The sequence below is a fragment of the Lepisma saccharinum genome, chromosome 25 (genome assembly GCF_977018435.1).
Source record: "Lepisma saccharinum chromosome 25, izLepSacc3.1, whole genome shotgun sequence".
NCBI lineage: Eukaryota > Metazoa > Arthropoda > Insecta > Zygentoma > Lepismatidae > Lepisma > Lepisma saccharinum.
Genome location: NC_139253.1, coordinates 34,380,969 through 34,399,564, shown reverse-complemented (window position 1 = coordinate 34,399,564; position 18,596 = coordinate 34,380,969). Strand labels below are relative to the sequence as shown.

The 18,596-nt window shown below is 40.0% G+C and overlaps 1 protein-coding gene across 1 annotated transcript; it reads right to left on the bottom strand.

The window, feature by feature from the left end:
* Nucleotides 1-3,067: 3,067 nt before the first annotated feature.
* Nucleotides 3,068-3,439, bottom strand: LOC145978737 (uncharacterized). The gene has a single exon (XM_083111545.1). It carries the CDS (start codon nt 3,437-3,439, stop codon nt 3,068-3,070), a length of 372 nt encoding a protein of 123 aa, XP_082967671.1.
* Nucleotides 3,440-18,596: the final 15,157 nt, after the last annotated feature.

Sequence of the window (18,596 nt, the reverse complement as noted above, 5' to 3'; positions counted from 1 at the left end):
TTAGCAAACACGTGATGTTAATAGATAGTATCTCTTCTTCGTTTCATGTGTGGAAAACAAGTAATTGCACAGGCAAGGATTGGAAGATTGTAGTGATAGAACATCTTGTAATGCGAATTTTGAAAGATGATATAAACGTCCAGTCTCGTTCACAATGCTCTTATCCACTGCAACGGAGTTCCATGCATTGTATGCAATACGCCAATTTGCTGCGTGTTGCGGGTTTCCGGACTCTATGGGGTTTAGCAATTGCTGCTCTTTAATGTACAGTCACGGACACTTCTGGTTTGCAAGGACTCCATTGAATTTCAATAGGGGTCGTCACAACCCAGAAGTGTCAGAGACTGTACAGTCTCAATGCTTATACCACCTCCGTCCGACAGACCAACCATAATGATACGCCTTACTTCCCTAAAAAACAAACTAATGTTCTATAATGTAATAATAATAGTAGTCCTGCTCCGTGGCCGTGCGGTCTAAGGCGCTGTGCTTTAGGCTCCGCCTGCGGGATGGTATGGGTTCGGGACCACCTGGGTTCTCGACCTGTGTATAGGACCGGTTGCAACCCACCATCGTGAAGAAATTGGGAGCTACGAGTGAGTAGCGTAACCCGGTCATAAAAATCTCCTATAACGGCTGAGGGTTCGACGTGCTGAGCACACGTCACCCCATCACTGGTTGAAGATCTTCACACTTCTAGGTTGGATTGTGGGAGGGAGATTGGCAGTCAGGAGATAGGCCAAGGCCCTTACGGCAGTTGAGCCACGGGTTATAATAATAATAAATAAGTAAATAAATAAAATGTGGCGCAACAGCCCGCGAGGGGCAAGGACTAACTTCCGGCCTCACTCCCACCTGTGGGACATCATCCAACCAGTTACGGGGTGACGTGTGGTTAGCACGACGATCCGTCAGTAGTTGTTGTAGGTTCCCGTTCCCCAATTTCCTCACGATGGTTGGTGGACACCGGTTCCATACACAGGCCGAAATCGCAGAAAAAATTTGCTACGCTTCTCCTAGGAGACTCGAACCTGCACGCGTCCCGTATCCGGAGCCCAAAGCTTGCGTCTTAGGTCGCGGTTACGTGGAAATCAGTGCTCCATTTTAAATTTCTTTTAAACCTGAATTCACGATCACCTAAACATAGTATAATCATTTATTTGCAATGGCTTAGATAATACCACGTCACGTAATAAATGGCACATAAGACTCGAGAAAAGTATCCGATCGAAAACAATACACTTTCGCCGTGAGATCTCCGAAAGAGAAGTGAAACAGAAATATTTAGACACCGCGGCACCAAACAGCTTACAAATAAATTGTTCCTAGGATACTGCACTCTGTCAAACATGAGTCGCGAATCATAACGGGATATTGAAAGAAAATAAACACACCAACATGGGTATCTGGAACCTTCCCACTTCCCATGGCTCCATTGGATGTTCCTGGGAAACATCTGTTCTCCAAAGCTTTACGAAAAATATACACACAAGCTTTGCAGCAAAAGTAAGCACACAGATTGAGATCTTGTTGTGTTACCTTTGTAGACTGTGTTCTCCTTCTTGGCGCAATTCAAATCCTGACATGCTTTGTCTTTTAGCTAGTTTCTTATTACGTCAAGAATACTCATCATTTATTATTCCGCAGAAATCTACGCCGTTATAACACTAGAAAAAAATTAGCGTTGACTTAAATGCAAATACAAATAAAATTATGAGAGATGATTAGAATAACTGACTCTATATTTTAATGTGGTAAATAATTCTGTAAGGATTCATTGCAAAAAATGTCATTTTGATACATATACATACTAATCGTTGTGTGAGAACCAGAGGGACGTAACTACAATTCACCAAATTAGAAGAGAGAGGAAATAATGAATATGTCTGACTCTTAAGAAGGGCCAGTTGATTGGAATTACGTGACTCCACCTTACTGCTAAGGGTTGGTGGAGATATGTCGATCTGACTGCAAATAGGGCATAATTTTCAAATATATACAGGAAGGGGGACAAATATGGAATACCATTCTGTTTTTGACCATTCAATGGCACATTGTTTGAAGAATGTATGTGAGAAACTACCCTCTTCTTCCTTAATTAGTTCTTTAATAGAATATAAGGTTTAGACTACGTAACATTATAGTAAGTATTTGCAAATAACATTATCCTAAAAGTTGACATGATTGCTCCAAAAGAAAATGGGGTACAAATATGGAATACTGGCAACATTGTGCAGAAAATGAACATATAAACACAATAAACACAATTGTAGTGAAAACATGAAATAAATGAACACTGTAAAGTCACAAATATGAGAAAGTTTCTGAACTGTACATGTCTGTATCACTATGATTATGAGGGCACTATTTACCTACTTACAAATATCGCACATTATCATATCCTGAACATTCAGAATGAGGCCACATATAACACATTTTGCTCTTAACCCATTCTTCTCCACGCTTATCATCAGAAAATTGTCCAGAACAGAAGAGATATTTAGCATCATCACTACTTGGTGTTCTGGCATCTGACATACTGAGATCAAAAGAGTCATCTCGCACGCTGAATACGCCGTCGCTGTCCGTGCCTGATGTTTCGCAGTCTTCTTTTGGTAATGGCGATTTCCCCTTTTTCCATTCTTTTTAACAAGCTTTTTCTTAACAGCAGTGGGCATTTCAATGGAAGTCTTATATGGTGATGAAGTCAGGATATGAGAGGTCCCTGCTTTCCTTCCCCTACTTCCTTGCCTCCTCTTAATTGCAGGAACTGGTGAGATGTCCCATGGGGACACTTCACTTCTAGCAGAAGGTCCTGCTCCATCTTCGGGTTTGGATCCAGATGCAAGCCCATTGTCAGCTATTGTCTCTAGGGTGACGTCATGTGTGGTGAAATCAGTTGTGTTTTTGTTGTGGTCTCCTTGACTACATGCAAGGAAATCTGCATCTGTAAAAACATTGGGATTCACTGGGTACAGTCCTGTCACACGAACCCTATTCACAGCAATCTCATCGGTCTGGCATTTGAGGTATGCCTTACCAAAGAGTTCGGTGATGTCCATGTTTGTCAGTGGCTAGCATTCAGCCTCATCCAAATACGCACTTCCTCGCTGTAGTACGTTTTCAAAGGACTCATGAATGTCCTGTCCAAGGGCTGCATCTTGGGAGTGGAGTGCGGAGGTAGACATGTCATGCACACGTTGTCACGAGCCAAATTTATGACATCCAAATTTCTCGAATGGGTGTAATGTCCATCTAAAATGAGGAAGACTGGCGACTCGGCTGATGGTTGTACCTTCTCTATGAAATGATGGAACCACACGGTAAACAGATTACTCTGTATCCACCCTGAGGAATGGCAAGCAGAAATGGATCCTGGTGGAGCTCCCCTCGAGGGAAAATTATTGGAGGTACAAAGATCCCACTTGCACTCATGCATGTTACAATTGTAACAAGTGATCCCTGCTCTGCAGAACTGATCGCTCCTACTTGTCGTTTCCTTTTCAAAGCAAGGACATAAGTGTTGGGTACAGTAGGATTGGCAATGAAGCCAGTTGTAGTGCGCTGCGCGGAGGATTGTAAATCATTCTTTTGGCTAACAATGAACACACACGCAAGAAACAAACACACCAATCAGCTTTCCTTCCAGCAGAGAGAGAAGACACTATTTTTGCCATGAAATCCTATGTACAGTTTGAAGTACTGGAATTTCTAATACAATTGACAATGTACGATGCAAATCCGATTCACTTAGAGCCATTTGATTCGTCTGAGAAACTTTTAGGAACAACAAACTCATTTCTTCCACGTTAATAATTTTTGTCCATAAATGGGGTATAAATATGGAATACTACTATTCCATATTTGAGCCACTGTTACCTTCGAGTATCGAAGGCGGAAAGTGTATTCAAACTCACCTCAACAATATACGCAAAATACCAGAATAAAGCCTGATTGATATGCTACAAAACTGTATACCATGTATTTTCATTCTGTGTACTAATAAGAAGCACAAGGCAAAAAGGTACGTACCTCCAAACTTTTCACTTTGGGCGGAAACCACAACAATCATTCTAACGCGCCCTGTTCAACCTCGAGATGCAAACTAACTGCTTCCTCTGGTGGTGAGGGACACTGCCCAGCATTTCACGTAGTTCTTGTTGGAGAGCAGCATTTACCAGGCGAGATATAATGGTATTCCATATTTGTACCCCTATTTCATATTTGTCCCTCTTCACCTATATAATATCAAATGGCTCTATAGTCCGTTAGGGCCTTGGCCTATTTCCCGACTGGCAGTCTCCCTCTCACAATCCTACCTTGAGGCGTGGAGATTTTCACACAGTAATGGGGTGACGTCGAACCCTCAGCCGTTATAGGAGACTTTTATGACCAGGTTACACTACTCACTCGTAGTTCCTCACGATAGTGGGAGAACCCAGGTGTACTCGAACCCATGCCGTCCCGCAGTCGGAGCCCAAAGCACATCGCCTTAGACTGGACGGCCACGGAAAAGGACATATTTTATATATATATGGCCTCCCCGATGGCGCAGTGGTAGCGTCGTCGCCTTGTAATCAAGGGGTCCCGGGTTCGATTCCCGGTGGAGGCACATAGTGGTTCGGATCCCACTTTAAACTGTAGGTCCAGTCCCGATTAGCTTTACTGTGCATAAAGTGGACTTAAAACAACAAATCAATCCAAATATATATATATACAGGGTGATTGGTAATTTGACTTATTCCTTGAAAGGGGTAATACTCGAGCACATTTGCAACAAATTTGACCCTATGCACAGGGGGTCGGAAATCAATGGGTATCGAGTTATTGCAGTTTGTAGATTTTCGTGATATATTCCGATTTGCGACCAAAAGACTAATAATTGTGAAAAAACTACTACACCCTGGGCACTTAATCGACATGTTGCTAACAGCTGACGAATGAGTGACAACTGGGAGAAAAAATCATGCCCAAAATTCCCATACCCACAGAAAGAAACAGTCATTGGAGCACACGTGAGGAAGAAATTTGGAAATTATCGTTTAAATCGAACCAGAATTTTCCTTTTCATATCCTTGGGAAACCAAACCCATCTGACCAAGGCATGAGGCTATGTGATATTTCTACATATCAATTTCAGTTCAGTATTTTAAAAATATCAGACCGTTTATATCGTAAAAATATCACCCTCGATGTATTGATAATAGCGGTATCGACAATATTCAACAATCTTTCAGAGATCGATGATGATCCTCATAAAAAAAAACCTTGTGCTTGACAACATATACATTACGAATGCGCCAACAGTATTCGTTTATGTCTAGTTTCTCGACAGAGCCGAGGGGGTGGGGGGGTTGAAATTTCTACGTATCCACGATTCTCTGTTTCTCTAAGTTTAAATTACAATTCAAACGTCGGACATAGATATTGTCGGCATCGCCAATATCGATGTATCGAATCAGTATCGATATTCAATCGATAACGAACTTCGATATCGACAAATCGATATCATACAACCCTAACAAGGAATCATATGGAGCGCTATTTCGGCCAATCCGAATGTCTCTTTCACCGCAGATACCGTTGAGGTAAAAATTATTCACATAGAGAGAGAAAAGGATTACAGGTGAATTCCACAGAAATTGGTATTACTCAAAATGAACCAATCTGAAAGTTATTTCTGGTTTTCAATGTATTGAAGCTTAAATGTTCGAATGTATATAATTTGCACGCTTCACCAGCAAAAACTATTAGCATATGGAGCTGATATGTTTGACACACAAATGATGTCCAATTATGCTACATTAAAGTGCTAGTAAACACCAATTACTTAGGTTGCTTCGTAATTCAAAATCAGTTAAAGTGGACTTAAAACACCAACTCAGCAGCAACAACTCAAAATCAGTGTACATTTGAATCTGATCGCATGTCCAGAACCTTACATTTTATGTGAATTTCATACACATAATGCTGAGATGCCTCTATAGTGAGAGAGAGAAATTAAGAGAACAAAAGTTACAGAAACAGGTGAAGAGAAAGAAATACAGGAACATAGGTAGGAAAGAATAGAATGAAGATTATTATTAGCAGTCATGACCACAAAAGCAGAGGCTGCCTGCAAAATATTCGTCCATCCAAATAAAATTCTCTGCTAATATTATGCTGCAAATCAAAATAATTTGTACATAAACGGAAAAACCTACATTAATACAACACTACTTAAATATGATTTTCCATAGCTGTCACATGTGAGGGGTTCAGATCACAAGTGGCGTAACTCCATTCAAGACAGCATTGAGAAAAAGGCTCATTCAATGAACCCAGTATTATATTTAGCTATTGGAGCACAAACATAGTAGTGCCTCTATGAGCAACAATTTGAAACTTAGGGTTTACTTTCATCTAGCACTGAAATGTTGCTACTTCACAGTTCTAAGTTATTATACATGTAACTAACTCAAATTTCATGAAAAATGGAGCTACGCCACTTGTGCTCTGAACTAATCATGTAGAAGGTTCCTTTAGATGTTCCGACCATCTCTCCCCCCCCTCTTATCCATAACATTATAACTAAACAATAGGGTTCCAAGAATATCCGTGCAATGACGACCACCCCTTGTTATATCTGAACAACTCGCAAAGTAAAACAGTATTGATTCAAGTGAAATATTTTCGTGTTCTAATTTAATCTCGAAAAGGAAAACCAATTTCGGTTTGTCTCAATTTTACTGTGACGTTTCCGTCTCATCTAGATTTTCACACGGTAGCCTGGGCTTCTCTCCCTTCTCGAAATCATGCCTAATGAAGACATCCGGTCACGGATACCCAGTGGAGGCACATCGTGGTTTGTATCCCACTTTAAACTGTAGGTTCAGTCCCGATTAGCGTATAAAGTGGGCTTAAAACCTCAAAAGACATCCAGGATAACACCATGAGGTGTTCTTTATCCTGAAACTTTTATTATTTTTGTATTAGCTTTCATATGAAGCGTGCAGATCTCCATAAACTGTTTCAAATTTTGTGATAGTTCACACTGCCATTACTTTCCATTTTCTTCTACACCCTGTCCCAGGAATCTCTGCAGAAATAAAACAAAAACAAGTCCTAAGCGCAAGCAGGACTAGTCAGGGCTCAACTATTGAACCCGTGAAGGGAAACGCGGCTGCAGCTATAGCCTGACAAGTTAAGTCCCGATATGCGCAGATCGCTGCGGAGCACTTCGTATTACGTCATCCTCCCCACCACTCTTCTACTCACTGGCCTGGCGTTGAGAGTACCAGTGATGCCAACTCAGAAAATTAAGCTAAAACAAATATGACAAACAATTTTCACTGTTTAGCGTGACGGTGCATGCAGGCTCCTATTATATCAGTGGTTCATTTTATTTAATCCGGCCTTTGAAAATGCGTGCGGCGCGCCGATCGTAAACTGTAGTATTACGCACGTGCGTTAAGGTTTATAACGAAGAGAAACTACAGGGCGAATTACTTCATTTTATGAATGCGACATCGAGCAGTGGCCAGGTTTTTTTTTTTTATTTTTTTTTTTTTAACCGAGTGGGGTGGTGGTTCGTTTGTTTATCGTACAACAATCACTACGAGAAGGCAATCTGATAACACGTTTGCCTGTGTTCTTTTCTAAAGCATTGAAATGTTCATGCTCTTTACTCTTGGCTGCAAGATTCTTACATTGAAAGAGATGGACGTATGGACGAGCGTGTAGATGAACTGATAATTAGACTTGGTGTAGCCGATTCAGACACGGACACAGATTCATCGTTAGACACAGACTCGGATGAGTGGGAGAGTGAAACTGAAGAAGGAGAACTGGAAAACATTTAGAAGGTGAGCTCAGTTCTATCGTTTATATATTTTTCATTTTTCTATCGTTTTATTTCGTACATTTCTTATGCTGGTAAAAAATATACCTAATAACTTAATTCATTTAAGGTTTGAAGGGAAAATATCAAAATGTATTTAGAATTTAGCGTAATCAATAGGTAGTGTAGGTGACGGGATACTATTTCATGCCTTTCACATTCAAATTTCGTTGAAAATTCTCAGACGATTCTCTCCCTCCAGGTTGCAGCACTGCGAACGAACGTCGCCGCAGACAATGGAGTGGGGAAATGTGATGTGAGGTGCGCAAACAATGTATTGCAGCGTCTTGTTTTTAAACTTGTCAAGTTATACCAGCAGTTTGCAACAGCGCGCACTGCTTTCCTCCACCCACTCGCTTGCTCGCTTTCTCTACCGTTATGCGGTACGGCCTTGCTCCACAGATTCCCGGGTCAGGGCTCTTTATTAGATCACTAAAGTATGAATTTTCTGATAACCAATTAATTTGAAAATTAACGAAATACAGAATCAAATTCTGTATCCGTTTCCTCAGCAAAATTCTCCAGCTAGTTAACAAGTGTGGATTTCGTCCAACCGTCAAATTTAAAGACATCTCAAAAATGGACGGAATACATCTTCAACTGTTCCAGACTCAGTATTAGAGTCTCGCTGCAGCTTTTACCTTCTTCAATATCCTGATTGCCTCTCTAATTGTCTGTTAGAGAAATCTGAGACTGAAAAGGCAAACTTATCCTCTCCAAGCAAATCTTCTCGTAAGATTCGTCTCTTTCAAAGCCCTCAACACGGACAAAGGCATCCTCTGGCCAACCACTCAACGGAAAGGGGAAAGGAAAACGATGGCAGGAATTTGAAGGAACGACGAGATACGGTTGTTTTCCATCATCCTCGTAAAGTTAGAAACAACAGTACAGAGAAAAGCATGCTCAAAATGAGGATTTTGAATAGTTCAAAGTAGCTTTCTCCTTTGCTTCCAAGTGAGATCCTATTACACGGAACTTGCCTCCAGGATATATAAATTCCATTCTTCAATCAACACAGTCTAAATTAATTAAAAACTTGAAAGCCAACGGTCAAATTAATGCCGTCAACATTTTCCTTTCTTTCTCTCTAACTTCTAGTTCTTTTATGTGTAATGCTCATCTATATATCCCGTTACTTTCAGCGACATATCCACTATAATACTGGCATTATCGATTAATTCTCTCGGCTTTAAAAATATCTATCAATAGAGCGAAATTGTTTTCTAACATCTCTGGATTTTTAGATGGCATCTTCGGAACGAGTCATAATTCCCGAAGCTGCCAATGGGCAAACGAGCAGCTGACGTCATCTCAACCCAACACCTATCGATAACCCTCTTGCTCACGCTATACGCTGCTGGTAGGCTCGCTCGCCAGTCTCGCGCACAGATTCCCGGGTATCTTCCGAAAGTAATCACACTCTGCGGCTTGTTAACTCAGAAAGGGCATTATTTTTTAGCACTTTAATTCTTTTACGTCGCCTCTTTAGGTTTATCGCGACAACGATGAAAAATTATGAATACCGATAAATGAGAGACAAACATACTTTATTGTGAATTTGAACCGAGAAATTATGGCTTCCCAGTCGGGTTAGAGGTGAAAATCCACAGAGTAATCGAGATATCTGACATGCCATTGGTCTATTCTTTAAATCACTGTTGCCCTCCGAAAAAATTTTATATATACAGATATGCAGGGTGTTCTTAAAATGTGCAACCAATGGGATTTTTTAAATCTTCACGAAATATTTCCTGGAAAATGGACTGGCAGGAGAGGATCGGTGGAATGAGCTCCACAGTCAGTAGACCTAAAACCACTAGGCTTCGCCCTCTGGGGTATTCTGAAGGTATAGCTGTATGCTGTGAAAATAAGAAATCTGGATCATCCTCGCAAAGGTATTACTACAGCCTGTGCCTCTTTGGACCCAGAAATGTTGCGCCGAACAGTGACGTACACTGAGGAGTAGCTAGTCTAGCAGAGATAGATCAATCAATCTCACATCTCTAATTATTTTCAAATCACAATATTTATTGTCTTGTTAAAGCCACAGTTCATATGCAACACTCCTTTTCCACGTGCTTCTCGTCCGTCGGTGCGATCCGCGGGCAAAGCTGGCCTAGCTCGCTCTTCCTCCGCCTCGCCAGTTCCAGGTAGAAACGGTCACCCGAAGCAAAAGGGAAAATTTGTGTGTCTACCTCCCTTGCCACCTCGGCTCCCGCTGTAATGGTTTAAAGCCCGTGCTTTCAGGTCCCCCAGACTATCTCCTATAGGACAGATAGGGGATTGATTTCCCTTCGATTCCTTTGTAAATCATCTAAAGAACCCAGGGGAAAATTTTCTGTAGTACTTATGTTCTCTGTATTTACACAACCTTTTACACGTTGTACAATATGTATGTATAACATGGGATGTAATTTAGTTTGATTATTTCTGAAATGGGAACGTGTTATGTGCAGACAATAATGTTATGCTTTCTTTCTTTTCTTTCTTTATCAAATATGGAATATATAATGATTAAATTACAAATATGTGCTCAGGCTCTCTCTCACTCTCGTTTTAGTAGTTTTATCTAAATATACTAATCGCTTGGCCTCTAACAGTCATAAATACGGATGTATTTATTTGGGCAAGAGAAAGCGCGTTCATATTGTTGTTGGTTTGGTTTATTTTACATCGCTTTTCTGCCACATTTGGTAATCACGAAAATGAGGATGAGCTATGATATTATGAAATTGATGAAGATACCTCATATGAACAATCAAGGCCAGGATTCGAACCCGTGATGAACGCGCATTCTTCTTCCTATATGCTGTACTCTGCAGTTAATAATGAAGTAATTTGGAATGAAAATGTATCTCAGAACTCAAAAAGCCAAATGAATATTATTGAAGAAAATACAAAATGTGTGTTTTGTTACCTGTTTTGTTTCTGTGCATAAAGTGGACTTAAAACACCAAATCAACCAACCGTGGGGGAGTGGTTATCACAGCGCGCTAGGTACATGCTAGGTGCAAGTAAGTAACACTTTTTTTATGAAAATTTCCAAGTTTCATTTTTATTGTTTTCAGTAATTGCAAGATGTATACAGTTTCGAAACACACCTTTTGTGGCACTGAAACACCAGCAGTGCTGCCAATGCACAGTCTTAATTTCTAAAAACAACGATTTTCCTAGTTCCCCCTTAATGATGCCTCATCCGATTGGCTATCCGTAGAAATCAACATTTCTTTTTTCACTGCCATAGATGCCGAGCTAATCCACCTAAGCAAACTGAAAATTACCAACGGCATGTCCGTACATGTGTGTTATGTGCCATTTTTCATGCTTTGTAAAAATATTTCATTTCCACTTCCCGTTACATCTGGCAACACTGCGTGGACATTAATGAAATCCAATCATTGTTCCCCGGTTTAAAAATATATGCATGAACAAGGCTTCAAATTGGTATAAAGATTATATGTGTATCATTTCCGGTTCAAAAGTTGTACTATCCCCAACTCCGGGTTGCGTTGTAAATGGAACACCCTGTATAAATGTAGGCTGTAGAAAGAAAAGATTTATTTTTTTTAACGAGTAGAGGCGCACAACTAAAAGTTGCGAGGGGGGGGGGCAGACAGTGTTACTTACGCTACCGAATTTTATACAGTTCAGTGCGGAACCACTATCAAATATTTACGCATTTCTCGTCACATAATGTACCCAAAATTTTAGACAACTGTAATCCTACACATTTCAATTTTAGCTATATTTTCAACAAGGTTTGACAATATTTTTCTCTCGTTTATTCCGAAATGCAGGTTTAATTAATGAATATAGGTTCCATCCATTTCCTTTTGGTAGCATTCATTAATAGAATTACACATAGCCAAGCTTCCCCACCTCTGTCTGTCGTCGACCTGATCCTGAGTCGCCTGTTATTTCAATCAGCTTTGGGGGCAGTTACGGCATTAATTACGAGTATTCTCCACTTCGACGAAAATTATACAGGGTAATTCGAAATGATTCATCAGATTACAAAAGAATGCATTTTTTTCTGTTTATGAATACAGCTATTGCATGCTCATATAATAAGGAAAATTGTCCAGAATTTTGTTTAGATACCTTACAAATGTTTTATGCGACTCCCCCATGTTCACGCGGATGACATATACACGATTATCCAATTTATAATTTTGTTTCGTTCCAGCTTACCTATTTGTGTTTAGTTGTTGTTTGCTACCTTTTTTTATTAAGTTAAATATTTGGGTCTCTGATTGCGTAGTGGTAACGACATGGTCTTGTAATCAAGGGGTCTCGGGTTCGTTAACCGGCACGTAGCTGTTCGGATCCCATTTTAAACTGTAGGTCCAGGCCCGATTAGCCCTTCTGTGAAAAAGGGGACTAAAAAGTGAACCGAAACAAACAAGCGTGTATGGAAGACGCAACACGAAAAATACTGGTTGCAAGTCCAAACGCCAGAGCCTCGTTAGTCTCCAAAACGCAGTTCAGAGCGTGCTACGTGGAAGAGAGGTTGACAGTTGGATGTCTTTAGAAATGGTCTCATTTTTCACCCCTTATATCCTTTGAGTGCATCTGAAATGAAATTGCTTACCTCAGTGGACACAAAGTAATCTGCAAATGTCAATCCTATCTGTGCCATATGATCACGAAGGGAAAATTATATAATCATCAAATGTGGGCATAGGCGTTTTTAAGGAGGGGGGTTCAACGGGTCCAACCGCCCCCTTTTGGTTCAGTAAAATTATCATATTACCTGTTCTATCCGCTTGTACATAAAAAAATCGGACTTCTCTTATTCTCCTAAATTCTACCCGTATAGGACGGGATACGGATGGGAAGGAAATCACGAAATTCCACACACCAGATGGGACTGCACACCAAATGTCTGCAATTTCCTGGTAGTTTCGGAATTTCTGCGATAATAAACTGCATTGGGACTATCAAATCAGTTATATTTGTTTCCCCCTCGAGTCTTCTTAAAGGAATTTAGTTTTTAAAAACGCAGTGCACGAAAACCAGATAAACATCGTAACAATCTCAAGTTGTGTGATACAAGATGAAGAGAAAAGTATCAATACTAAGTAGCGTGAGCTCGTGACTACATACACACAACTTTGTAGGGTCCAGCAAACCCCCCCCCCTCCCAACAAGCTTCCGGTCAGCAGTGTCCTGGATTTTCACTTATGAAATATAGCAACCCTAATCATACCAAACGTTGAACCTATCCCTTACGTGAACTATATATACGCCCATGAATGTGAGTAGGCTATAGTTAGGCTAACAAAATATTCGAATACAAGAGGTATGCAAAATCTAAGCAATGAAAAATTAGCGATATGTGTAATGCTACTGTTATCCGTTTCTTGGGTTTTACCTTTGTCTCAACTTTAAAATTTAAACATTTGACTTCCATTTAATTGCAATGCAATTTAAAATGAGCTAGATTTCATATCACAGGACACGTTTGAGTATACACCCACACAAAGGAGGTAGAAAATTAAGTTTCAATGTTAGTTTAAGCTATTAAACATTATGCACAGTCGCAGGGGCGCCGACTTGTCAAAATTATTGGGGGGGCTCTGATAACTGAAATAAATGAATGAATAGCAGTTTTTAAGCAGCTATTATATTCCTCATGCAAATGAAATGTAACATGAAAAACGTGTGTCTGTTCATTTGTTGTTTAGATAACAATTAACATTTTTATTTAAAAGTAGGCTATGTATTTACATTACGAGTCCAACATAACAGTTTTATGCCGGCCTCGGTAGCCGAGCGTGTTGGGTGGACGGCTCAACTCGCTTTGATCCGGAGGTCTCGGGTTCGAGTCCCGGCGAGGGCATGGGTGTGTTTTAATGTCCGTAACAGACTTGTAAAGAAAGGACATGTGACGGGTGCAAAGAACCTTAGTGTTGACGTACCCATAAAAATAGCGAATATTTACAATATTTAACAGTTTTATTTAATTATTTACATAAATGCTAACACAAATCGCAGGCAAATAGTTTTACTTTTTTGTACTTGCTACAATATTTTACTTTTTAAATTTAATTTCACAATAATATATAAACACATAGCACGCCGTGCTTTAGCAATAATACCTTTGATCATAGCCGTTCCCGCTTTCACAATACAGACTTTTCATAAGCTTTTCTTGCGTACTTTACTGCAAGCCAGTGTTAAATAAACTCAAAGACTTTAGAATTATTTTCCCCTTATTCTTTGGACTAGAGGAAGAGATTTCGAGGATAACTGAATATCGTACATATTAATATTGCCTGAAAGTCGTGTTTACGACCTCAAATTGTTCAGAATTCACTAAACAACATACTGGTATAATTGTCATATCACCTCGCTATTTTGAAACTCTTTTTAGTAAAAGTGTTAACAATATTCATAATTATAAAGGTAAAGTGTTCATCTGTGCATAGCACCACGCCATGAAGGCGTATAGGGGGTGTGGGGGTAACGCCCCACACTTTCTTGATCCGGTCGTGAGTGGGGGTGATGTGATCAGCATCACGCCCCTGACCGCCTTTACCCCCCAGGGTTTCCCCCAGGTACCCATGTTATTCGACGCTGGGTGGGCGCCGGGGCCGCTTCCACCATTAGAAAAGTTCCCGGATTTGAACCGGCCGGGGATCGAACCCGGGACCTTTAGCATGGTAGCGTTACCGACTGAGCCACCGCGGCCAATATTCATAATTATATACTTAGTATATAGTAATAAGTTATGTGTTTTGCTGTCTCCGTTCATAGCCCCCCCCCCCCCCAAGTTGATGGTTTAGTGGTCTCAGCCCCCCAAATTTGATGGTCTAGAACATTTCAAATGTGTATTTAAAGTTAAGTTCATGTTGCACAATTCAGAGTAAACTTTACAAGAGAAGCAAAATAATACATTAGATCCTCTTAAGGAAAATTATTTGAGGGGCTCTGTCCCCACATCATTAACATTGGGGGGGCTCGAGCCCCCCCAAGCCCCATGGAGTCGGCGACTATGCACAGTCGGTATATACTAAAATCGCTGATTTAAGGTGATTCTTGTAAAGTGTTTATACCTGCAGCATGAATGCGTATGAATGTTAGGGTGGTGTAACATGTTTAAAAAATTTGCTTTCTCGAATGTTTCACATGAGCCAAAAGTATCCCTTGATATAAAAATACACAACTTTTGTTATTGTATTTTAATATGCTTAATAATAATACAGTTATACCATCCATTATCAATAGGACTTATATTAATTTGCCAATCTATCATGACCTGTTTAACTATGCCAGGGCCTCTCCGATGTCGTAGTGGTAACGTCGTCGCTTTGTAATCAAGGTGTCCTGGGTTCGATACCCGGTGAAAGGTTCGGATCCCACTATAAACTGTAGGTTCAGGTTCGATTAGCCTATCTATGCATAAATTGGACTTAAAACAAAATTTCAATCAAACATTTCAACATTTAAAAATACGTCAACCACATGATTCCGCTATATCCTATTCCGTGTATTTTTAGGAGAATGCTAGTATTTACCAACTGGATTGCTAATTGTGAGACTAATGAAGTAAAAGGTAAAAGAAAGGAGTCAAATAGGAAGAAATGGACAGGAACATGAGAAAAAGCAGGTCTCAGTTGATTAAATATAATGGGAAGGAAACTAATGAAGGCATTGTAAAGAATGGGGCAGGCAAGAGTTGCAGTTGCTTATATTGAGGAAAAAATCCAAAGGCAGTAGTGAAGTGGGAAGAAAGGAGAAAAGATAATAAGGAAAGACAGTTGCTAACATTGAAAAGAGAGGAAAATAGGGAAAATGTGAAGGTCGAAAAACAAGTACTGCGGTTCCTTACATGTATATAGACACGTGTGAGTGGGTGTGTGTGACACAGAGGAGGAAACGTGAGGATACAATCCGCTGCTTTCACAAGACAAAAAGTAATCTCTATTAATTTTACTCTAGGATATCCGAAACAGAACATCGCAGTACCTTAGCAATCATTAATTTGAAAACTATTAATAATATCTGCTGTAACGTTTCTCTGTGAACTTCTTTCCGTGTAGCTGCAAAAAATGTAAAACCGAAACTCAACCTTGACACATTTTTCTCGTAAATTTTTAAAATATGGTTTCTATTAAAAGTTGTACAGTATTTCTTTTTCACTTTTCGGAAAAATGTATAGTTTTTAACTGCATTATTATTATTTTCTTTTTTTTAATGAAATGAGGGAAACCCTTACTCGCAAGGGTGTTGAGATGCGATAGACTAGGAAGCCGCTTAAGTGCTTAGGTGACCGCAAAGCGGCGAAATACCTCATTTTCCTCGTAGCAAGTGATACAAAGCAGTTATTGCACCTTGAAGTTCACACGAATCGAATTGATTGATTGAATTAAAATTTTGGAGTGGATCGGAAGATATGAACATTTTGTGCCCTTAAATATATATGGGTAAATATCCCCTTCTCTAAAAGCCTTACCTCGGAGTTAAAAGATGGGTGCAAAAAGTCCCTTGAGGAATGCTCAAAGTGCTGGTTGTAAAGGTACCTGTACAGGACATAGAGTAAACAACACATTAAAAAGGTAAGGGCACACTAAAAGAAACCTCTTCAAAAAGAGTAGAAAAGAACCGCTCTTCTCATAAAGCTAAAATCATTAATTAAAACACACTCACATCTCAACATGGATGAAAAATCATTGAGAAAGTTAAAAAACTTTGTCTAAGGAAATGAAAGACATTCGTGAAAGGTATGACGTTAGATAAACTTAAGTCTTCCACAACTTTTATCCGAAATATTTTTTCAACAATTACATTTTCTTAAAAAGTTATTACTTACGAAATGCAAAAATGATCAACTATTTTCTTAAGTAACTATGTATCACCCTTCAAATATACTAGTAATACTTATTTCCACCTTCTAATTGGAAGTATACTAATTATTATTTACATACAGGGTGCTCCAGAGGATTTTAGAATGGTCAATACTCAACAAGGAGCAGGATTGGGTAAGCCTCGCCCCTTGCCAATAGGCAGCTTAGACGATGCAATGTTATTAGTCTGGCACCGTGAACCAGCAAGCATCAGATGTTTGTCGTTCAAAATTATTCCAAAAGTAATGAATCCGTTTCGGTGATATCCCTTTGCCACATCGCTCCCCTGACCTGTCCGTTTGTGGGTTATTTAAAGGCAAAGGTTTACAAAACCGTACCCCACAACACTGGGGAGCTGAAATGTTCAATTCGCCACAAAATCGCTATCGTTTGGGAAGAGCAATGCAGAATTTCGAGAAGGATGCGGGAGCACTTACATAAAAAGAAGAGCGTCACTTGACGGATGTTATTCTTCCAGAAGTACAAGCTGTCGAAGAAGTTCCCTTACCCCTATACCACTAGACATATATTTATTTTCTTCCCTGTAATATATGTATCTATTTATTTATAGTACTAGCTGATTGTCCGGCGTTGCCCGGGTATTTATTTATCCCAATCTTCTATTAGCCAGGAAAATAATGAATTCTAACTATAGTGTAAAATGAACTTAGAGTTGAACGGCATTGGGAGTGTTACTATTCATCTTAGCGGCTCCGAAAACTATGGATTCCACACTAATATCGTTCCTTTTACATGTCACCCCCTTCTCACCCGCACCCCTAGGGGTGCCATTGGTGTCTTGGAGTTGAATGGCGTTGGGAGTGTCACTGTTCATCTTAGCGACCCCGACAACTATGGATTCCACACTAATATCGGTCGTTTTCGGTTATTTTTACATGTTACCCCTTCCCACCCCCGCCCCTAGGGAAGCCAGGGGTGTTTTACACCACAGTATTTCTTTCGAGATTGCAAGTGATACGTGTACCAAGTTTGGTTGAAATCGCTCCAGGCGTTCGATAGTTATGCCGGAACAAACACACATATATACACACACATACATCCATTTAAATATATATATATATATATAGAGAGAGAGAGAGAGAGAGAGAGAGAGAGAGATAACATACTTGGAAACTTTACATTACTTTACAGTACATCCACAGACAAATGTAATACATTTGTCTATGGTATATCACTTTCTCCGTGCGTTGTGGTTCATGCACCCACACAAACGCCAGTAACCGTTCCTCAGAACTGTAACTATACTCTATACCGGGTATCTCTGATGTGAGAGAACGAAATCAAGTCTCTGCGCAGTTAGTGACTGGAGAGGGCTCGACCAATGAACACGTGTGATGGAACGGGATTGCGTGAAGGGGGAAAAGGGACTACAGTTCCCAGCCTTTGCAGCATCGTTTACTGCTTCGCTCCGCCCACTCACCTTCTGCGCAGCCTTGCTGCACAGATTCTCGGGATAGAATATAGTTTCGCTCACATTAGCCATGGTACAAGAACTGGCATGTGAATTCGAGAGCGCGTTCCATGTTACCTTCAGAGCAGGGATGACAACCACGAAAACGAAATCATTCCAGCGCAACAGAATACCGGCCAATTTCCAATGCGGTCACAACAGGATACATGCAAGTAGGGGTACGGTGACTTCTCCGACATACTGTACATTAAAACAATGAATTGCCGATCTTTGTTTTTGTGCAATTAAAAGCTTTTTTAACTGGGAAATTAACTGCCACGTTGTTGTTTGAAAAGCATGATTCTATTAGTATATTTAATTAATTAAAGGAATTAGGCAAAAATTTATTCTTGCTTGTTATTCAAAAACATCTCTTCATGATTTTATATGAAGTATG